This window comes from Colletotrichum karsti, assembly GCF_011947395.1.
Source record: "Colletotrichum karsti strain CkLH20 chromosome Unknown Scaffold22, whole genome shotgun sequence".
NCBI lineage: Eukaryota > Fungi > Ascomycota > Sordariomycetes > Glomerellales > Glomerellaceae > Colletotrichum > Colletotrichum karsti.
In genome coordinates, this window is record NW_024065922.1 from 63,156 (window position 1) to 84,624 (window position 21,469).

At 55.0% G+C, this 21,469-nt stretch overlaps 8 protein-coding genes across 8 annotated transcripts; 3 read left to right on the forward strand and 5 right to left on the reverse strand.

The window, feature by feature from the left end:
* Positions 1–93: 93 nt before the first annotated feature.
* CkaCkLH20_07068 (histidine acid phosphatase) lies at positions 94–1,620 on the forward strand (the record flags this gene model as incomplete). Its single annotated transcript, XM_038889785.1, has 2 exons — positions 94–223; positions 281–1,620. The coding sequence occupies 2 exons, from the start codon at positions 94–96 to the stop codon at positions 1,618–1,620; spliced, it is 1,470 nt and encodes a 489-aa protein (XP_038744709.1).
* A 523-nt stretch (positions 1,621–2,143) lies between these two features.
* CkaCkLH20_07069 (uncharacterized protein) lies at positions 2,144–3,457 on the reverse strand (the record flags this gene model as incomplete). Its single annotated transcript, XM_038889786.1, has 1 exon — positions 2,144–3,457. The coding sequence occupies one exon, from the start codon at positions 3,455–3,457 to the stop codon at positions 2,144–2,146; it is 1,314 nt and encodes a 437-aa protein (XP_038744710.1).
* Positions 3,458–6,403: 2,946 nt separating this feature from the next.
* Positions 6,404–7,222, reverse strand: CkaCkLH20_07070 (uncharacterized protein; the record flags this gene model as incomplete). The annotated part of the gene is made up of 1 exon (XM_038889787.1): positions 6,404–7,222. One exon carries the CDS (start codon positions 7,220–7,222, stop codon positions 6,404–6,406), a length of 819 nt encoding a protein of 272 aa, XP_038744711.1.
* A 4,119-nt stretch (positions 7,223–11,341) lies between these two features.
* Positions 11,342–11,949, reverse strand: CkaCkLH20_07071 (uncharacterized protein; the record flags this gene model as incomplete). Its single annotated transcript, XM_038889788.1, has 2 exons — positions 11,342–11,485; positions 11,614–11,949. The coding sequence occupies 2 exons, from the start codon at positions 11,947–11,949 to the stop codon at positions 11,342–11,344; spliced, it is 480 nt and encodes a 159-aa protein (XP_038744712.1).
* Positions 11,950–13,316: 1,367 nt separating this feature from the next.
* On the reverse strand, positions 13,317–15,795 carry CkaCkLH20_07072 (histone-lysine N-methyltransferase SET9; the record flags this gene model as incomplete). Its single annotated transcript, XM_038889789.1, has 2 exons — positions 13,317–15,611; positions 15,694–15,795. 2 exons carry the CDS (start codon positions 15,793–15,795, stop codon positions 13,317–13,319), a joined length of 2,397 nt encoding a protein of 798 aa, XP_038744713.1.
* A 1,420-nt stretch (positions 15,796–17,215) lies between these two features.
* CkaCkLH20_07073 (uncharacterized protein) lies at positions 17,216–17,679 on the forward strand (the record flags this gene model as incomplete). Its single annotated transcript, XM_038889790.1, has 2 exons — positions 17,216–17,321; positions 17,384–17,679. The coding sequence occupies 2 exons, from the start codon at positions 17,216–17,218 to the stop codon at positions 17,677–17,679; spliced, it is 402 nt and encodes a 133-aa protein (XP_038744714.1).
* A 763-nt stretch (positions 17,680–18,442) lies between these two features.
* Positions 18,443–19,042, reverse strand: CkaCkLH20_07074 (uncharacterized protein; the record flags this gene model as incomplete). Its single annotated transcript, XM_038889791.1, has 1 exon — positions 18,443–19,042. One exon carries the CDS (start codon positions 19,040–19,042, stop codon positions 18,443–18,445), a length of 600 nt encoding a protein of 199 aa, XP_038744715.1.
* A 1,803-nt stretch (positions 19,043–20,845) lies between these two features.
* On the forward strand, positions 20,846–21,379 carry CkaCkLH20_07075 (peptidyl-prolyl cis-trans isomerase ssp-1; the record flags this gene model as incomplete). The annotated part of the gene is made up of 1 exon (XM_038889792.1): positions 20,846–21,379. The coding sequence occupies one exon, from the start codon at positions 20,846–20,848 to the stop codon at positions 21,377–21,379; it is 534 nt and encodes a 177-aa protein (XP_038744716.1).
* Between the last annotated feature and the right edge of the window lie 90 nt (positions 21,380–21,469).

Genomic DNA, 21,469 nt, shown 5'->3' on the forward strand with positions numbered 1-21,469 from the left:
GCTGTTGCGAGGTATTAAAAGCCTCAAGATGCCTTTGGGTTGCTCGCCGGATCTCGCATCGGTCTGCGTTTCGAAAACCATTCGGCTTCAACCCTGAACGCAAAGAGCCTCAAAAAGCTGGGAATCATGATCGGCAAGGGCCTCATTGCTGCCAGTTGGCTCGCCAGCACTGCTGTTGCTGAGACAGTCCATGGCGTTGTCGTTTTCACGCGCCACGGAGACAGTGAGTTACCTGTTCGTCTCTGGAAACATCTCCAGTTGAGCTGACATCATACGCAAGGAAACACCAAGCACTACGGAGCTCAGGCCATCACCAGTGTAGGAGCCCAGCAGTGTTTTCAGGTTGGCAGTGACTACCGAAGCCGTTACTTGGAGTCTGGCTCTCCTCACCGGATTCTCGACATCTCCGAAGACAAGTACGTCTCGTCGCAGATCTACGCCAGCGCTCCCGACCAGAGCCTTCTCAAGAACTCGGCCACGGCCTTCCTTCAAGGTCTCTACCCACCACTGACCGACCTTGACGCCGAGATCGCGACCACAACTCTCAACAACGGCAGCGAGAGCAGCAACCCCCTGAATGGGTACCAGTACGTTTTCCTCCACGGCGAGAACAAGAACTCTCCCGACACCATCTGGATCAAGGGTGATGATGGGTGCCCGGCCAATGCCGCCGCCTACAAGTCTTTCGAGGAGAGCGACGAGTTCAAGACGCGCCTCGAGACAACGAAAGACTTCTACGGCAGCTTCTACGACGTTCTCGAGAGCGTGTACGACTACAAGCCCGAGAACATGACGTACAAGAACGCCTACGATATCTTCGACCTGGTCAACGTTGCTCGCATTCACAACAGCACTTCCTTGGCTCGCAACGTCACGGATGAGGAGCTCTTCCAGCTCCGGACGCTGGCCGACAGCTCTGAATTCGGCTACAACTTCAACGCCTCTCAACCCGCCCGCGCCATCCACGCGCAAACACTCACCGCCGGCATCCTTGCTCAACTGAACGAGACCATCACCTCTGAAGGCAAGCTCAAGTTCTCTCTGCTCTCCGGCAGCTACGATACCTTCCTTGCCTTCTTCGGTCTCATGGACCTTGTTTCGGTCTCCACAAACTTCACCGGTCTGCCAGACTACGCTTCCACCATTGCCTTCGAGTTGGTGAGCGACAACACCACGACGTTCCCTGCCGATGCGGACGCCGACATGCGCGTGCGCTTCCTCTTCCGCAACAGCACGTTCGGTGAACTGACGCCCTACCCGCTCTTTGGCACTTCCGAGGAGACTCTGTCATGGCCCGAATTCGTCAGTGAGATGCAGGGACGTGCCATCAGCACCGTCGAGGAGTGGTGCAATGTGTGCTCAAGTGTGCAAGACTTCTGTTTCACTAGCCAGAGTGAGGCACCGAGCTCTGATTCTGGCAAGAGTGGTAGCGGGATGTCGAACGCTGTTGCTGGTGTTATTGGTGCCGCAGTCACCCTTGGCGTTGTAGCTATTGCCGGAGCTATTGCGTTTGTGGTGTTGAGGAAGCGTCGCTCGACGTCAGCTGTGGCCGGGTCTCAACGTCAACAGTCTGGGGGTGAGAAGTCAAGTCTGCGTAGCGGGGGAAGCGGAAGTGTCTGATGGATGAGTGAGACAGGCTGCCTTACTTAACTCTGGAGGATTTTGGTGTAAAATCACGACGGTCATGTCCCTTAATATGTAATGATAACGAACAAATGTCACCTCCAACCACCTAGTGCGTCTACTTGAGATTTAAGCAAGTCCGTTGCATCTTCCCTTGTTCGTTGCACGCTAATAGCTCAAGACCAGTTCGGGTGAACTAGGAGAACATTTGAAGGCTTCTGTCTACATAAAGGATTGTAAATACCGATAGCATGCGTTAGAGTCAACATTCCTATCACAACATCACAAACACGAGGATAGAACTTGAAATGGAACATGACAAATGGTACGATCTATATCGTTCAGATATATACGTGAGGTAAAACGATATACAGCAAAGACTTTATACATGAAACGGATTGGTCAAAGACCGAATCAGCGTCGGGGACACCACAAGTGTGCAGTCCTCCGGCAGCACGGGAAGCTTACTCCCTTGGCCATCTAGGTCAACTCAACCACGAGACCTCGCACCAGGGCGCGTCTAAGCAGAGCGGCGCTCGTGGAAAGACATGCGCTTGGCAACGGGGGTCTCGACGGGGCAGTCCTCCTCATCGTCGGCAGCCTGGGTGGGAGTGGCAGAGGCAACAGGGGCCTCGGACTCAGCGGGGCAGTCGTCCTCCTCATCGGCGGCCTGGGTAGGGGTGGCAGAGGCGACAGGGGCGGCAGTAGACTCGGCAGGGCAGTCCTCCTCGTCGTCAGCAGCCTGAGTGGGGGTGGGGGTGGCAGAGACAACGGGGGCGGCGGTGGTCTCGGCAGGGCAGTCGTCCTCCTCGTCGGCGGCCTGGGTAGGGCTGACATCGGCCTGGGTGACAGCGGCGGCGGAAGTGGCAGTGGGAGTCTCGACGGGGCAGTCCTCCTCCTCATCGGCGGCACCAACAGAGGTGGCGCTGGGGGCAGCAGCAGCAGAGGTGGTGGCGGCGGCGGCAGAGGTGGCAGCCGGAGCGGAGGTAGCGGCGGGAGCAGAGGAGGCGGCGGCGGAGGTAGCGACGGGGGCGGCAGAGGAAGCAGGGGCGGAGCCAGAGCCGGAACCGGAGCCGGAGCCGGAGCCAGAGCAGGAGAAGAGGGCAGGGCCGGGAACGGTGTACTCCTGGGCCTTGTAGGCGTCGTAGACGATGCCGGCGTCGGTCTTGGAGTAGGCACCGGGGAAGGCGACGAGGTTGGAGGGAGCGGTGCTACCGGAGCCGGTGACCTCGATCTGGTGGCATCCCGGGTAGAACTGGGCACCGGGGTAGGAGTAGGCAGAGTGGAGGGCGATGATCTCGTGGCGGACGAGGTAGTGGCCGGCCTCAATGCACTCGGGGATGGTGTAGGTGACACCGGGGTTGCCAGCCTTCATGAGAGGAGTAGCACCCCAGGTGTTGGAGGTGCCCTCACGGCCACTCTCCTGGATCTTGAACCAAACGGCATCGGTGCCGGGGAGGTAGTCGGTGCAGCCGGCGTCGGGGCACTTGGCCATGTAGGTGATGGTAGGACCGACGTGGGACTCGGGCCAGAGAGTCCAGTTCAGGGTGACCTCGGAGCCGGCGGCAGCCTTGGCCTCGAGCTTGGCGGGCTTGGAGCCCTCAACGCCACCGGCGGTGTAGCCACCGCACTGGATGTCGATGCTGGTGAGGTCCTCGACGGGGCCGTTGCCCTGGATGGCACGGGAGACACGGTCGGGGGCAGGGCTGGAGTAAGGGTCCTGGTAGGGCTGGTAGAAGGTGTAGGCCTCGCCGCCGATCGTAGCGTTCTCGACGTAGCCGTGGGCAGCCACCAGGGCTGCGGAGCTGAGAAGGGAGGCGACAGTGTACTTCATTTTGGCGGTTTGTTTGTTTGGTGTTGGTGATCAAAAAAGTGCCGGTGGCTTGACTGTGAGAATATCTGGGTAGGTGGGAAATGAGTGTTTGGTAGGTCTGGGACCGAAAAATGAATGACTGCCTGGTCAAGTGAAAAGAATGACGAATCTGAACGAAGGAATGAGATAGAATCACAAGTCAAGTGAAGTTGAACACTATGGACCAAGAAAGAGAGGGGAGGACTGGTGATGGTCGGGCAAGGCGGTGATATATACGGGAAGGCATCGTGGCCCTGCTCCCAAGATGGTGAGCTGGGCCGCCCAGAGTCCAGGGCGTTCACTCCATCGGGTCAAGATTGAAAGGATCATTCCCGCCGCTCCGCCAAAGTTTCAATTATACGCGGGACAATCATATTCGGCCTGGCTAGTGGGTATAAACATGGGGAGGGGATCTCGCGTATGCGGGATCCAAGCCAGGATCATGGGGATGTGGGTGGTGGTTAACCGCTTCACTGCGAGAGGTGAGCGCAGCGTTAACGCAATGACTGATAACACTGAAAGCTTGGCTTCGAAGGCGTGGGTACTGCAGGGCGTGGGAAAGGGGGATGAAGCCAACGGCACGCATCCACGCAGTTGGGATCCAGGAGGGAGGGACATGCTCGAAGAGGATCGAAGAGGAGGGGAAATGTCTAAGCCAAGAGCGACAGGCGAGTGCCGACTGCGCTTACGCGGGTGTGTATGATACATAGTAATTGGACAAGGCACGAAGACACGCTAACGGCGATAGTCTAAGCCTGTGAGCCTGACTGTGGTCACCTTGACAGAAGAAAGCATCATGTTCGTTGTCGGTTGAGATGTCAGTTGAGTTGACATGCAAAAAAGATGAGACAACCCCTCGACATGGGACGAGTCGACGGCAAGGGTGGCCGGCCGGGGTGACCGGGGCCGGGGGTCACAATCTCCACTCCGTGCTTCGCTGGCCGTACCGATTGGCCATATCGGCGCCCGCCCCGGTCTGCTCCTCGCCAGATCCCGGCGACCACCCTGAAACAGCCAAGTCCTGACCCTCCCCTTTCTTAATTATCACCAGATTCGCCCTGCAGTTTCCGTGGCTTCAATTAAGGCTCTACGCGCTATCTCCCAAAGAAGGCTGAACTCCATGTGTCTGGCCGCCGCTGCGGAGCCTCAAGGGGGAGCACCTGTTGCTCAAAACCGCTGTCTGCCCCTGCTTCTCGCAGCCCGTTTGCACCCTTTCCACCAATCCTTTGCGCGTTATTCCCAGTCCAGTCCAGTCCAGTCCAGGACTTTGCCGCCAACAGTTGACCCAAGCGCGCGTCGGCGTCCAGGCTCCTCGTGAGTTTCTCCTGATCTCATTACCGCAGCAATCTTTTCCGCAGGGCAAAGACCAACAACGCACGCCTCAGGTGGCTGTCGTTCGGATTCTGGGCCCTTCGGCTGGCTTAGCCGGCTGGTCTTAATAATGGATCTCATCTTCCAATCGCCTACATAGGCTTGAACTAGTGAAAAGGAATATGGATCTCAGTCTTCTCGAATCTCGCCTCTCCTGGCTTTCCCGCGCCCTGTATTCCTTCTTTGCTTCTCTCGGCCCCGTCAGCGGAGCGCTTCGGACATGAAGTCTCGCTCGACCCAAAGAATGGGAGATGGACAATCATTGAAGATGGACCTCGTGGGCCTGACGGTGGTTCCCCGAGAACGGGAACAAGCACCGTTATCTGCCTGGGCGATGGGACTCAAAATTGCGTTTGATCATGTCTTCTGCTGCCGATGATCCGTCAGCCTAGAAGAAAAAGGATTTTTCGATGCGAGATTGATTTAGACTACGCCACACTCCGCCCACATCGATGCCGTTCAGCCATTGTGTTCGTACGAATACCTGTGCTAGATAAACTTCCCGTGCCCACTTCGTTCTGTTGGTCCGAGGCTATTGCAGCTGTACGTGGCAGCTAATATGTCCTCTAATGTATGCTTCAATGCAAAGAGGAACCCCCTCGTCATCACCGACATTTCCCTCATAGCCTTCAACTTTTGGTTGTTCGGAGCGCCGTGCCGTCTGCAAACCGCCCGGGTCCATCGGCGGCAACCTCGTCGTCCCATGCTCACCTCTCCATCGACCATCCCATCTTTTTATCCCCTTTCCATGGCCCCCGTCAAATCTCTCATCCCAGTCCGGCGCTTCACCGCACATCACGCACGTCTTTCGCTTCTCCACCGGGGCCAAGTTGCTGGGCCCCCCGTTGCAACTTCAAATCGATGTTCCACCACCCACCACCAAAGGTCCGGCAAGGGTCTCCCACCCGTTCTGCCCGATCGGTCAACCCCTGGGACGTATGGATACACTGCGCAGAAAACATCGTCGATCTTATGGTAATCCTCGCCTGGATGTCCAACCATTCAGCGCTGCGGTTCCAGCACAGTCCACTCTTCCAACCTCACCACTGATGTGAGGCCGGGATGCCATCGTGGACAGACAATCTCAACTCAGGGCACGAAGCTTGGCTTTTGATCTTCAAGTTTTTCTCGGCCGAGTTGAGCACTGAGTCCAGGTGGTTCCATTACCTGTATCTGTCCCACGCGGGCTGACTCTGACTCGACTATGAAGATTCGAACAGTAGGTCGCAGCTTCACTCAACCTGACGCACGCAGAACGGCCCCCTGAATGCGCCCTTTTGGAGACTGCAGGAGTCAACAAGGTGGTACCGGGCTACCTTCAACGCTAACGAACGGCAATGGCACAAAATCACTCGAGTCATGATGCAATCGCTTGAGCTTATCTGATTCTGCCCTCTGGCAGTTCATGTTCATCTAAAAAGTGCGGGTATCGAAAGTCGAACAAAACATGAAGAGTTCGTGAACCCTCCAGCGATCAATCATGCATCCTGAAGCGCCAAACCCAGTACCAAAAATCGCGTTCCCCAACATCAAGAGGCGTCGTACGCGCCGGCGCCATTATGCATTCCTGCGTCTTTTGCGCTGTCTCTCGCGTTCAAAAATAGCCAGGCCAGACATGGCGGCCATGATCGCCCACCGCTCGCCCAATTCTCCCGTCAACCCGCTGCCCAGAAATGCAAACTTGGCTGCCTTGGTCATGCTCGTGTGAGCGTCCGTCCAAGCTGCAACGACTTCTTTCCCGTCGCCTCCTCTGAACACACCAGGTGGTGCGTTCGGCGGGATGGTTTTGGATAACCTGATGAGCTTATGGCCTCTGCTTCTGCCGTCCAGGATGGCAATTGCTTCGCCTGAACTAGCTCGCCACTCAAACTGCTCCAACCTCTCGCAGTTGGGGCCGACGCCCATGGAGAAGACGTAGCTGTAACTTGGAAAGTCGGACCGCGATTCTAAATCGAGAATCGGAGCACCGCCCGGACTGCCTTTCGGTGCTGGCGGCAGTGTGACACTCATTCTGCTGCTGAAGCTGTGGTACTCGACGGATGCAAGAGGAGGGTATGTGTCAGCGGGCCCCGAATGCAGCACGATCGGCGGGGAACTGCTCAACCCGCTGTGAATTGACATGGCGTAAAAGGGTTCGTTCTGATGTTCGCCGAGAAGAAAGGTTCGACTGAAACTCTGCGAGTAGACATTGAACATGGGAGGAAACTGCCGGGCGAGTTGCGACCCTGACGGGGTGGGACTTCTCGGCGGTTGGCTTGCTGGTTGGCTGCTGGGCGCCGGACTTCGGGATGGCCGTTCTTCGTACGGCGGCGGGGCATCCTCTGCAGGGGCGTCCGGAAGAGGTTTGCCCCTGATGAAATCGGAAGTAAGCGTCATGTTTGGTGAGAATGTTGGACAGAACTTGGACTTGGGCGTCGTGAGATCCGACTGTTGGTGTTAGAACCAGCACCATGTGCCGCGGACCTCCTTCTTATGTTAAATGTGTTTTCTCATCGTATGATGTCACTTGGTTGTCTGCCTACGGATCGTCCACAGCCACTGAGTGACCAGAGTCGTGAGGTGGCACAGTTCGCCCGGCGGGCGATGATCTACGCTCAGCCACACTCACAAGGTCAGGGCCGAGAGAAGACTTAAGCTGAGAGACCTTCACAGCACAAAATGTCTGAATTACTCGTCGGGCGTCCCGAATTCTTCTGCCTAGCTGCAATTGATTCGAAAGCAACACAGCCTAGACCTGTGTGTTGTGGAGGTATTTCAACGAGAGCAGTCTCTCATCCCGCTGTACTCCGTAGCACTGAATTATGTCGATGATATTTTTAATCATTGACAATTCAAGCTGAAGGAAATACATAAATAGTCAACCAATCCGGCCATTAACCGAACGCAATTGAACCAGTATTATTGCAGTCGTCGCTGTTGTTGCTATCGTCGTCGTCGTCGTCGTCGTCGTCGTTAATATGGTCTTAGGTCTACATACCTGCCTCATTATGGCGCGGGGCTGTCGACTGTCCTGTGGACGGTTATGATTTGGTCTGCTCCTATCTTTGCAAGCCATACCTACCTATGCAATCGAAGTTTCCAAATTCTCAATAAGAAATAGCTTGACATTCAATCCAACACTCCACGTTCATGTTTAGATGTCGCGAATCCACACACAGCTCGAGGCCTTCGTCCTGGCCAATCTCAGATAGACCTTGTCACAGAACATGGCTTTATCCATTCAAAACATCCCAGGTCATCCTAGCTACACTCATCTTCCTGTATTTTCTGAGTGCTGAGTCTTCTTTCTACTCATCTACGGTGATCCCCGGCCTCGGCCATGTCTGCCGCACAGGAGCAGAGCTCCGTGGTAACTGCCGGCTCCGTAGCCCCACTCCGATGCATCCGCATGTTCCGGGTCTGATGCCGGACGGTTCCGAGGCTCTAGAACTGTCGTTCCATCTTGTACGATTCCCTTACATGGATGTTGTGTGCAGAAAATGTTTCCCCTAAGTCTGTTTCAACGTGACAATCGAGCAAATTACAGATATTAGAGCTACCAAGCAAATCAAACCTTTCCCATACGCAGGCCAACCACTTTTGCTCCACAACACCGATGGATTGCTCAATTGGGTTGATCAAATGGTACTTTACATAGAAACTCAATCGCTTCTAGGTCGTCTTGTTAATTCTCGCTGGCCAGGGCGTGTATCGTGTTGCTGGAACCAGATGAGACATTCTTGACAGCGATGTGGCGCGCAAATCATAGATGTTAATAACTGTGTTGCTTTTTGATCCCCAAAAGATTCCATGGCGACAATCTTACAGCCAAATCAATATACGGTCAAACCCGCCTTGATGAGAAAACCACAAACACAAATCCCGCCAACGCCGACCCAGATGTTCCCTCCTACATGAGCTTGCAATGCTTTATTGTCCACATGCTATCGTGTAGCCCGCTTCCAGGTTCAGCAAGAAGCTGGTAATCGGTGAATAGCCACGCTTGACCTTCCGCATTCCCTTTATTCAATCCTAGCGTCACAAAAACAAGTCCGAACGAATGATATATACGAAGTATCGCCAATCTTGCACGCGGCCTACCACAAGGTGGTGTCGTGATGATGAATCGTAATCGGCGGAGATCGAGCTTGACAGTCGAATTTGAACCCGTTACGCGTAATCCGTGTCAAAGGAAAAGTCAAGAACTCTTAATGTGAAAAGAGTTCTAGGCTCCGAAGAAACGCGTTTGTGATGGCGACTGCGGCAGCCGTGCGCATCCACAGAGAGAACCGCATTCTCCCAAACCGTTTCCGGATCTCGTCGTCAAAGGTCAAAGGTAACCCTCTTCACGCCTACCAAACGTCTCAGCAAAATGTCTCTCAACGCTATAGTGAGACCTGACTTGAAGCTCTCTTCCTCTTGGACGCGTAAAATGCGTAGGTTGAATCATCTTCCCCATCGACATCGACCTCCTTGGTCTTTCCCGACGTTACGATCTGCGGCTCCCAAAGCGTGTCAGCAATTCGATCATCAGTCACCGCTATTACCCTCGCATGAAACACATCGAACCGAGCCAAGACAAGGTGTCAGGCAACTCACGTAGTTGAAGGTGGACGCCCCGACCGCCAGGACCATGAGCACAATGACCACCAGCAACATGCCTCCGAACCCATCCATGCCGGCAAACATTCTCAGCATCTTGGCGTTTTCTCTCACAGAGTCCCGACCGAAAACAATACGGCTGCAGGAGGAGAATCGATCGACGTCGCAGATTGGAATGTCGTATCAGCAAGTTTATGTGTCAGGCCTCCCTGCCACGTTCCTGAATCCAGCGTCGTAGAATTCCCCACGCGGCAATCGACGGAAGAAGGGAGGAACGACTTAAATAAGCTTCTGGGACGACGCAGTGTAGAAAGGAAAAGGGGGGAGGAATGGAAGAATCGAAGACGAAGAGACTTTCGGAAAGCGGCTTAAGAAGAGCAAGACATGGAATCGAAGACCAACATGAATCGCGGGGTCAGGCAGGGTCAGCCATGTTCACGTTGGAAAATAATAACGGAGGAAGCAAACAAAAACCAAACATCAGCCAGGTTAAGGCCAGAGAGCGTGCGGGGGTGTCAGATGATAACAGCCTTATACAGCAAACTTCCAACGGCCCTGCCCCCAACCCCCAAGAGTCCGAAGGAAGGGCTGAGGTAGTTCCAAAGGCCTGCCGAGTACAACTCTGTCCCGAACGGGGTCGAAATTCACGAATGAACATGCCGCCTCGCCGTTCGCTTCAGCTGTACCAACCGCCGCACACGTGGGGTCGAATCCACGGCGCTGCCGAGTCCCTGGCGGGGTGCCTCATCATTGGTTGACAATCGGAAACAGCAGGTTTCTGACGGATGTAAGATGTGGGTGGTTGTGGTTGTCACGCCCGAGTCCGTCAGCTTTTGACGCAGGACACCAACCAAACAGAAGGCGAACGCTTGGGGTAGGGCGGAAGTGTGTTGGGGGTCCGAGGGAAAGCGGGAGTGTCATTTTTGGTCTCGAAAAATTGATAGGTAATCCGCTTAATCTGGGCATATCAATCTTGGCCTGCCTTGAAGAAAGAGGAACGAGTGGTGATCGGAACAAGCACTCACTCGTGCTTTGTCACTGATGCCGCAAGCAAGACATTCCTACGCTGCCATTCAACATTTCTGCAGTCTGCACCCTGCAGGTGAGCTGTCGAAGAATTTGCGGGGAATTCAGAGACAGAATAAGCAAGGGATTGAGCTGAGGGTGGCGAGGTTGACCAATTACTGGCCTCGAGAGACGGATACGGTGTTGGCGAAGTAAGCAAACATGCGGACTCGCGGATTAGACCAGGGGGAAATGATAAGGAACAACGTGGAAGCAAACAATTGGCATGTCGAACGAGGCATAAGGGGGAAATAGGCTCGCCTTCAAAAAACAGATTGATTGTCGATAATCTTCCTCCCATGAGGTGAAGTGTTGGTACAGTCTTGAATGTTCATTAAGTATTGTGTCATTATCATCAGAAGTGTGCCTGCCGACGCCATCCACTCATGGATCGGATCGCCGGTCCCGTCGCTCATCAGTCTTACATTCCATTCCTTCGTTCCGAGTCCTTTTTTTCACCATGCTGTCCCGAAAGGAACTGACGCGCTTCTTCTTCATCCGATTACCCGAAGAAAACAAATGCCCCCAAAACGCCAAGAGAGCGAAACTCTTGCCCAAAGCGCCGCGCGGAACTTTTTAGACCTTTGCGCCGCTCGACGCCCGCTTTTTGCCGTTGGTGAGAGACGACGAGAATGAGGTGAGAGTGCGAGATCCACGGAATGGAATGTCGATATGACCAGATGAGTCTGGCCGCAATCTCTCTCGTCTCTTTTGCCCTCTTCAGAGCCTCAGCTCAACCCAGATTGTGCAAAGTAACAATAAGACAATTAGACAATCGCTGGATGCGACCGAGATATCGAACCACAGACGATACCGAAAAGGGAAGCAAGCTTGGCCTTTTCAGACCTCTCAGCTCGACTCGTCCGCACGCAGCGCCTTGACCTCGAGAGCCTCGTCCCGGATGAGTGCCCAGGTGTCGCGGACGTAGTCGCGCATCTCCATGAGGAGCATCACGGCATACGCCGCCGTCATCAAAGCGAGACAGTAGAACGCCTGGGCCACAGAGTCAGCCTCAACATTTTCTCGTTCTCTTCTGCAGGTGTTTTGATTCATGATTCGAAAATGGGACGCATTACAAGCCAAGAAACACAAAAAATGATGTCAGAGGGCCTGGAACTTACCGACGACACTCCCAAATCTCCCCATCGCACGAGTGCGAGCTCCCCCAACGCGTAGAGACCTTCGACACCGGACGCATCTCCGATGACCGAAAATCCGGCAGGGCGGTTGACGTATACGGCCCTCAGCTCCTCAACTCCTCTGAAAGCCTCCGGGACGCTCTGGAAACCAAAATAGAGAAGACCGATGGCGAGTGGTAGCGGCAACGCGTGGTAAGCCCAACATAGGCTGGCGAAAACTCCCCTCACGACCATCCTGCAGAGCTCCCTCACCGGCCAGGTGAGATCCAAGATGCCGCGGAGGAAAAAGTCGAAGACAACGGCGACGAGATTTGTCAGTGGGTGAAGTGGTTGTGGTTGAAGCTGTTGTGATGCTCGCCGTTGTTGCCGGGTGATGTTCGACGATGTCCGCCTCGAAGGTGGCTTGACTTGCTTAGCCTCTACTCGCGCGGCCGTGATGCGTGGAGAGGTCAGCGCGGAGAGCCTCGGTGCCGGGCTGTATAGGTGATGATGTTGTTGCTCGTAATAGTAGTAGTTCTGAGGCCCCGAGAGGCCGGCATTGAGGAGACTCTTCTGTGTAAAGGTCTCCGTTGACATGGTGGATGACCGACCCGGGCGATTGGGGATTAAGAAGGTGATTGAAGAAGCGCAAGAACTCGAGATCGCCCTGAAAACAATCCTAAAAAAGAGGTGGTGAGAGGGCCCCTAAGATATAAGTCGGTGAGCCACACGTCGGTAGTCAGGTAGACCGTGGTGTGTGCTCGAGCTTTATGACAAGCAGAGCAGGGCAAGAAAAAAGACTAGCGGGATAGCGTTTGATGGTTTTAGCGCAGGTTGGCTAGCAACGCACCGTTCGCGACGGGACCGTTTTTATGCAGTGGCTCGAATGCAGCGCGGGGATTGTGTGTTGTTCGTCGAGTGTGGATGAGTGTGTGAGCTGGGGTCGGGTGAGGGTGAGGTGAATATGAAGAGTGCAGTGTGTCGTCTATGTGTCTACCGTATGTCAGAATGTCAGTGGTAGCGTCTGGCCAGTCGCTTTCGGTCGCCGACCGAAACCATCACCAAAACCCGTAAGTTGCAGACCGCAGGCCGCAGATAAGAAGAATGCAGTTGGGTGAGAGCAGAGGTCCGGTTCCGACAGTTGGGGTCGGATCAAAAAAACAAACATCGAACACGGAGGGGGCGAAGGGCCATGGTATGTAGGAAATATGTCTGTAATAGCTCATCAATTCTCTTCCCCTTGGCTCCTGGCTCCTCACCAACTTTCCTCGTCTCTCACTCGTTTGCGGTCGAGGGCGGAGAGAAGAGGTGTGTGTGTGCCATCGATCCCTCCTTATCTAACTAAAAAAGACTCCAAGTCCGGCTAAGACAGCCGGCATGGAATGTTGTCTCTCAACGCAACGCCAAACCAATGTGCCCTGTGCCTGTCTGTCCATCGCCCTGCAGATCGCAGTAGGACACACATACAGCCCCGTAAGATGTCGTGTGCAAGGTATATACAATGCATCTCTGCGGATTATGCATGCATAGCGAAAATCAAATGTCCAGTCCGCAATGAAACTTGAAGACCGCCGCCGCCTTCTCTCTCATGTTCCAATTATAAATCCTTCCTCGTCTTGTTTCTACTCTGGGAACAAAGGGGCCACGAAGTGAGCCCCGAGCTGTGAAAGGCGCCTTTCGGCTTGGAGCCGGACCACTCCGGTTGGTCACTGGCATGCCAGTTTGATGCTAGCCTTTCGCATCCGACCGCTCCGTCTCAACCCGGTTGTGTCTTCAGCTTCCCCGGAATCTTCTTCTGCGGCTCTCTGGCGCTTGTTTCCAATTCTGTACTTGGGCGTTGCCTTGCCACCGCTTTCTGACCCCACATCATCTTCGCCAGCTTCTGTGGTAGGTCGCTTTCGACCGCGAATGCGCGCCTCGTCGTCTCGTCCCAAAAACCGGTGAATGGTGCGGTGGTCCAGGATGCGCTCCTCCTTATCGCGGGGTCCGGCCTTCTCCGTCTTGGGCCAGAGGTAGCCGTACAGCTTCGAGTGTCTCTCGCATCGGGGACACGAACTCTTGGTGTAGTATGCGTTCTGCTGCACGAATGCCGTCTCGCAGTTCATGCAGCGAACCCAAGCCGTCTGCGGCTCAGAGAGCAACAGCGGCGTTAGAGTGTAATCGCCGGGCGTTCGGGTCTTTGCGGGTGGTGTGGTCTCTTTGATAAAAGTGCGACGTTGGTACTTGCGCTTCTTCAGGGGCGGTTGGTCAGCAGCCTCCATCGTCTCATCAACTACCGCACAGACTTTGGTATTGTCCATGATCGGCGCAGGATTCTCTGTCGACGCGAACGCCTCGACCTTCAAGCTCTGCGCCGTCTCGGAGCTGCGAATGCTCAGAGCGTCCTGTTCAACTGACGTCAAATCCCCGACAGCTGGTACTTGCTGCGCGACATGGCGGGGGCTCGCGAGCGGCTGTTCTGTTGAGACGATTCTGTCCACCTGCATCACCTTCAAACTGTTCATGCCAGAGATGGCTGGCGCACCAGCGTCCAACATTGCCACTCGCCTTGGACTGACATTGTCACAGATGGCTGCCGCAATGCTCATAACGGGCCTTGTGCAAGAGACTGTATCGCCTGTCGAGAATGCCATGCCTCTACCAACTGACGTATCTCTCCCAGAAGGCGCGGAAGGCGGCGGTGGAGGATCGCACAGAGACGATATGGGTATCGACGTGCTAGTAGCGACAGACGCCTCTCGGAGCGATGCGGATGTCTCGATAGATGCCGCAGATGCCGTCTTCGTCATTCTTTGCGACGAGTACGGCGCGGCGCTGGCTAGGATTTGCTCCGTCGATTCTTCACAATCCTCCTCCTTGACCAGCTCCGTCTTTCTCTGCGCTTTGCTCGGCTCCGGCGTATCCTTCTCCGGCTCAGTAATGTCCGTGACCGAGCCATCTTCGTTGGAGCTGCTCGTCAAAGACATGCTTCGCACAGACTCAGACGTCGAACTGTCTCTCGAGCTGACGGGTCCTGCGGAGACTGGCACAGGTTGGGTCGCCAAGGCCTTGCATCTCTTGGACGGGGTGATGGGTGGTGTGACGAGTGAGTCGAATGACCGTTTCTTATCTGGCGACAACGCATCAAACATGGGCGAATCGACGGCCAAAGAATCCCGGCCAGGCTTCCCGCTCCTGAGCCGAGATTTGGAGACTCGAGGTCGAATGTCTGGTGTAACGGATGGCGTCCGAGATGAGGGACCGGTGCTGTCGTCTCGCCTCCGCCGACGCAAAGAATAACCGTCCATCAGCGTCTCTTCGATACTCTTCTTGACCACCACCTGGCCCTCGCCCAGGGCCCAGCCATTGACGCATTTGTTTTCACATGTCGTGCAGAGGCATTCGCAATTGTCCTCTCCAAAGTAGTTCTCGGCGTAGGTCACTGTGATCTCCTCCCCGGCGTCAATGTTCCTCGTCGCAATGATCTCAATGCCAGCCGTACCAGTAGTCATCAGCTTCGCATTGGCCCCGCAATCATGGTTCGCAAATCGGGCAGGCCCCATGAACAAGCTGGCGCATTTGTTCCTCGAGGAGATGATGATGCTGAAGTCTTTCTTACGAGCCGTCATCTCCCGCTCCTCCTCGGGGGAAATGTTGACCTGGGTCCCGGCGAGGTACTTGATGTTCTCGTTCCTCCGGATAAAGCGTCGGGCGGTGACGGCAGCCTCGTGGGATACAATTGTGTAGCGATTGGTCGAGTTGACTTCGAACGGGCAGTCAGGGAGGTAGACTTGGGTATAGCGGCGCATGTGTCGCTTGAAGTCATCTTTGGCCTTGTCCGTCTTGAGTGCGGTGAAGAACTTGCGGAAGCCATCGGTGGCTAGTAGTTTGCGCTCGGCAGCCTCAAGGTCTTTGTTGACAACGATCTCGGATTGGATGATCTGCGCAATCTCCTCTTCTCGCAGTCCTCGGGAGGGATGGTACGAATTCCGGTTCTTGGGAATCGTGGTCCAGTAGAATGCCTGCAATGGGTCAGCTTCGGAATGCGAAAGCGAAGAGAGCGGCGTCGCGGCGCGGCTCGGCGGAGGCCAGATGTGCTCGTACATGGTCAATCAAGGCGTCTGTCAGGAAGTCGTCGTACGAGGCGAGCTGGGCCAAGGTGAGCGCCTGCTTCTGCTTCTTGGACGAGGCAGCAGAGGGCGGCATTTTGGAGGCGTCGCAATTCCAGCTCCGGCGCAAATATGAAGGAGGGATTTGCGACGGGAGCGGAAAAGGCTAAACGAGTGTGTTGGGACCAGCGTCGGGCGCAGCGCACAGAGCAAGGAGTGGACGAAGGACCAATGTCGACGTTGGGCTCCCTTCGACAGCCCACGTGAAGCGCACAAGGTCGGGACCGGAGGATTATGTACTTGGTAGTTGACAGATGGAAAGAAGTCGGGTGGTGAGTATGTGTGTGTGTCGCAAGATCGCCGCTAAGAAACAGTTGTGGAGGTGAGAGACCGGGAAGGTGGTTGCTCTCCCCAGAAAAGGCGCAAGACAAAGTTGGTTGAGGTGGATGAAGGGTCAGCTAAGGCCGGGTGTCGTCATATCTTCCGGTCAAAGGGGGCATAAACAAATCCCAAAAAGTGAACCAACGAGGTAAGGTACCGTCAAGTATTCGTAGAAGCAGAGCGAACCGAGAGTGGTGCCGTCGGTGGAGATTAATGCGCTGCTGGGAGCCGGGTGTGAGACGAGACCGCACCCGAGATTGAATATGAGAGACAACAAGAGCGCCGGGATGTTGCAGGAAGGAAGGAGCGAAAGATGAGAAGCGGAATGGCCTCGCAACAACGACACAATAGGACGGCAAGTGAACAATTAGGGGGGAATGGAAGAGTTGTATGGTTCCAAGTGTGTGTGAGATGAGAGACACTGGACAGGTGAGGTGAGATGAGGTTGGGAGTGTGAGAGAATGGAGAGAAGTCGCCGTCCGTCCCGCTCCTGCTCCTGCTTCTGCTCCAGTCGTCGGCGTCGTCGTCGTTGGCGTCGGCTTGTTTGTCGCCCAGCCTGCTCTTTCCCAGCTCGAGTCTAACAAAGAGGAAGGTACGAATAAAGTGCCAAAAGTGACCACAGACGCAGATTCCAGGGGAGGAAGAAAGAAGGAGTGAGAGAGGGAAACATTGGATTACGCCGCACGGGGGTCTAGGGTAATTCTGTCCAATCAGAGACTGCTAAACTCAGTGGCTAGGCAATTATCGTAAAGTGGCCCCACGCCGTCCAGCTGAGACGTCAAAATAGTAGCACAGACCAGTTTGGATGGCACCGTTTCGGCCAATCAACCTGCACCTAGCTGAAAAGAGCTAACCTTTTCTGTCCCATCTGGTCGCCCCGGCACCTCACCCCAGGCCCACATTGACCCGACCCGAAGTTGACCCCCCCCCGCCGACCTGACGGCAAGCTGCATCGGAGGCCGGCCTTTGGTAACTCCGCGCTGTCTGCAATTCGAAGTTTGCAGTTCCACTTCTCGAGATAGCTTCAGCGACAAGCCTGGTGAGATCGCGTAGTCTACGTCACGCCACAAGGTCTCGCCGTCAAGATGATTCAATTAAAGGTATGCCGCATGCCACCTGCTGCGTCAACGGGAAAAATGAGGACTAACAAGATCCAGACGATGCTTCAATGCATCGACAACTCGGGCGCCGCCCTTGTCGAATGCGCCATGGTTGTAGGCCAGAAGCGACACGCCTGTATCGGTACCGATCCCCGTTCCTGCCACCCACGCGATTTTTGGACTCCGATGTTAATAAATAAACAGGTGACCGGATCGTTGTCGTCGTTCAGAAGCACCGCGGCGCTGGCGACGGTGGTATGGCCGGCTCCTCCGCTGCCAACAAGGTCAAGCGCGGTGACATGCGCCACGCCGTCGTGGTCCGCACCAAGCAGAGGTCTCTCCGCCCCGATGGCAGCGCTATTCGGTTCGACGACAACGCCTGCGTCCTGATCAACAAGGCCGGCGACCCTGTGGGTTCCCGTATCAACGGTGTTGTCGGTGCCGAGCTGAGGAAGAAGAAGTGGAGCAAGATCCTCTCCATGGCTCCTATGCACGCATGAGAAGTAGTTTTCGGTCCGGGGGGCAGTGGTTGTAGGATCTTTGTACATGTACAGGAAAATCAGAGCAAGGGAGTGTACTATATGAATGCATGAGCCGGCGTTTCCAGGGTTGGCAGTCGATACCACCAATCTCCAACATACTTTCACAGTCATATCGTATCCGTATCGTCTTGTGCGGTGGAAAGAGAGTGGAATTTCAATCATATCACATTGCGCAAAGGACACACAGCGTAAAATTGAGAGACTGCGTCTAGTCTCGCAAGCCAGTTGAATGTGACGTTGTAAAATAAAAGACCACGGCCCTAGCTAGGCCTTTTCCCATTTATGCCCAAACGCCTACCGACTCCGTGAAATGCAATAAATCCCCCTCTCCCCGATTTCCACTCTCCTGTCCAATCCTCGGGTATCATCAAACGTTTCCTTCACTGGAAGATGTGACCACAATCGCAGCAGACATAAAACAGTTTCTTCGATGAATTAGTCAAGTCCATCCTCGGCCAGGCGATGCGCTGTTTGACTCACCATACCAGTCTCGGCGCTACGCTGTTGAGACTGAAAGAATACGGCTTCGGCGCCCTTGCAAACGGGGCACTCCTTGTTTGATCGGGGAAGCTAAATCCGGAGAGACGCGAGGTCAGCCAGCTGTTCACAAAGGTCTCGAATTCCAAAGGAAGCCAAAGTCCGTTGCAGCAGCCAACCCAACACCATCTCGGCACAGGGCATCCAGGGACAAGTTGACATTATCGTGTGTTCGGAAGTTCCTTCATTGGTTGACGGCGAGCTGGAAAGTGGGCCAGGAAACGTGCTGCGTTGTTGGCGCCGTGTCATTGTAGAGGCCGATATTGGCGAGGCTCTTGTTGATTTCGTGGGTGGGCTCCTTCTCCTCGTCGTACTCGTCGAGCGCGTCCGCATCGGCCATCTCCATCAAGTCATCCCAGGTGATATCTGCCTTGTTGTTGTTGGTGTTGTTGGTGGAAGTGCCAGGCTGACCGACGATGACGGACACGTCGAACTCGTCCGAGGGGTTGCCGCAGGTGGTGCAAAGGATGGCGTGGCCGCACTCGAGGCAGACAACAGGGGCATGAACGGGCTGGGAGTCACCTACAGTAGGGTCCGATCCGACATCCTGGGTAACTCCAGCGGTCTCTCCGGCGGCGTTGTTCATGACATTGCGAAAGACGCAGGTGGATTGCGCCTCCTCGGTGAACTGGCAGGTACGGCAGGTGAACTGCAGCTTGTGGCTCTCCTCGTCCTCCTTGGGGTACAGCATGTTTGAGCACTCGGAGCAGAAGCGAAAGGTGATCTGCTCAAGCTTCTTGTTGGCGGTCTCCTCCTGAGAGGTCGTGGACATGGGAGTGGCCATCGTTTCGGTCGCGGTGGGGTCGTATATACGCGGTTCGAGATAAGTACGTGTTTGTCGCGTCAGAGTAGTATTGTCTGCGTGCGCGTATTCGATCGTCTATCACAAGAAGAAAGTGTCGTCCAAGCGATTTACGAGGTCGAAGTGTTGCGTTGTTGATGTGAGGCAGAGCGACGTTGGAAAAAGTAGGTTGAGGCGAGGCGATAGAGAAAAGCGGTGCGCGGGTGCCTTCCGTCTGGGGCGAAAGTGGAGACTGACTTTTTTTCGCTGAGTCACCGAGACACCGAGGTCAACTTGTCTGTGTATCAGTGTAAAGGTGGTGACCAATTCAGTGAGTGATGCAGCGAATTCGACATCAGTTTCATCCCAAACTTCCAATTTCGCAGAGACAAGATTCTGGGAGTATTTATTTCAGCAGGATCTTCTCTTCGTTTCGAACGTCCTCTCCGGTCTACTGGTCACACAGCAGGCCCAGCTGACTGAACCAGGCCGTCCAGCTGAGGCCATTTCAGCACAGCTCACATGAGATGCTGCTTCTGCTGCCAGGTTTAGGTAGCATGTGGGGTTCCATGCGTTGACTTCTCCAGGAGAACTCCTAGCATGCAGCGGATGCACTGCAGTTTCTTATCGTTATGATTCATCGTCATGTTTAATTGAAATTGGCTTCACTTGCGGTTTGCATCGGTTAGATCTGCTATGCATGGCTGAGACTTGTGCTCTTAGTCACCGAAGATTGCTTCGTGACTGGTTGAGACCGTTGGCATTCAAGAATTACAGGAAACCCGAATCTCATCTGATCAGATGGATCGGCGGCCGTGGTTCAGGGAACCTTGAGTTGACTGACAAGTGACAAGCTCGAGATGGAAACAAGAATAGCGCAGATCTTGGAGAAGAAGAGAATACGGAGGTGAGATGAAACCGGGTTGAAGCTGACAAAGCCGGCTTGAGTTGAAAGTAAAGCGGGTACTCGGCCAATGAAAAACCGAATCTCTGCCAGCGACAAACCACTGTGACCCCTCCTTCCAGCGACTTCTTCCCCCGCCTTGCCCGCCTTCCAGGGAATGCACAGCAGCTGTAGCGTCCGCGTCGGTCCCCCTGTCACTGAGGAGGTCATGAGGTGCCCCCCATTCTCCACCCGGCATTCGATTCTGGTTGGCCAGCCTGGTAAAGCTCTCCCCCTTCCCCTCGCGAAAAAAAAAGAGACAGCAACAGCAACAACCGTAACCCCGGCAGCGGCACGTCATCTTTCTGCTCCCCCAGCGGCAGGCCCGAGGGCGTGTGCTGAGGTGCCGCATCGCACCCGCCTGGAAAGTCAGCAAGAGTAAGAGTATCCGCACGAGGTACCATGGCTACCGTTGCTGGTGGAGGAAGAACACTCAACACCACACACCAGCTGCACCCCCTCGTGCTCCTCAACTCTCGTCTCTGTCATCCATTTCTTCGTTTTCTTCTTCTTCTTTCCTCCTGCTCAATACACGTCCTCCGTATCGATCAATCTTTTGCTGTTACCCCTGTTCGCGACAGCTCCCCACCAGCTTTGATTTATCCGCATCGCATCTCTCTCTTCTCGTGAACGTCGTCGCATCGCAACAATGGTAAGCAATGACACCCCCGCAAAGACGAGATCCTCTGCGGACTCTTGCTGCTCCTGTTTTCCACGACAACATCATCTCATCCTGTTCCTTCGTCTCGACTCTGGCTTCCTGTGGCATACACCTCATACCTTGAAGCGTTGTTGAGCCGGGCCAGGCCTGGGCCTACTTCCCCAAGACACGGCCATTCCAACAGCCGGCTAACAAAACAACTCTGCAGGCTGACACCGGTCTCCCCTCCGGCTGGGAAGTGCGACACTCCAACTCCAAGAACCTCCCCTACTACTTCAATGCCGCCGAAAAAGTCTCGCGCTGGGAGCCCCCCGCGGGAACCGACACCGACAAGCTGAAGAACTACATGGCCACCCACCACAGCGCCAGCCTTGGCGCCCGTCCTCAAGCCGTCCCCGTTCCCGAGGGCAAGATTCGCGCCGCCCATCTGCTCGTCAAGCACAAGGGCAGCCGTCGCCCTTCGAGCTGGAGAGAGGCTGAGATCACCCGCAGCAAGGAGGAAGCTCTCGAGATCATCAAGGCCCACGAGGACAAGATCAAGTCGGGCGGAACCCTTCTTGGCGAGCTCGCCCTGACCGAATCCGACTGCAGCAGCGCCCGTAAGAGGGGCGACCTGGGTTACTTCGGCAAGGGTGACATGCAAAAGGAGTTTGAAGATGCTGCCTTTGCTCTGAACCCCGGTGAAATCAGCAGCGTTGTCGAGACGGCCAGCGGCCTGCACTTGATCGAGAGGTGAGCTGCATTGGTTGGTGATTTGCCCGCAACAGTAACTAACAGAGCCCCAGACTGGAGTAATCGATCGACGTGAAACGAGCAAGACAGCATT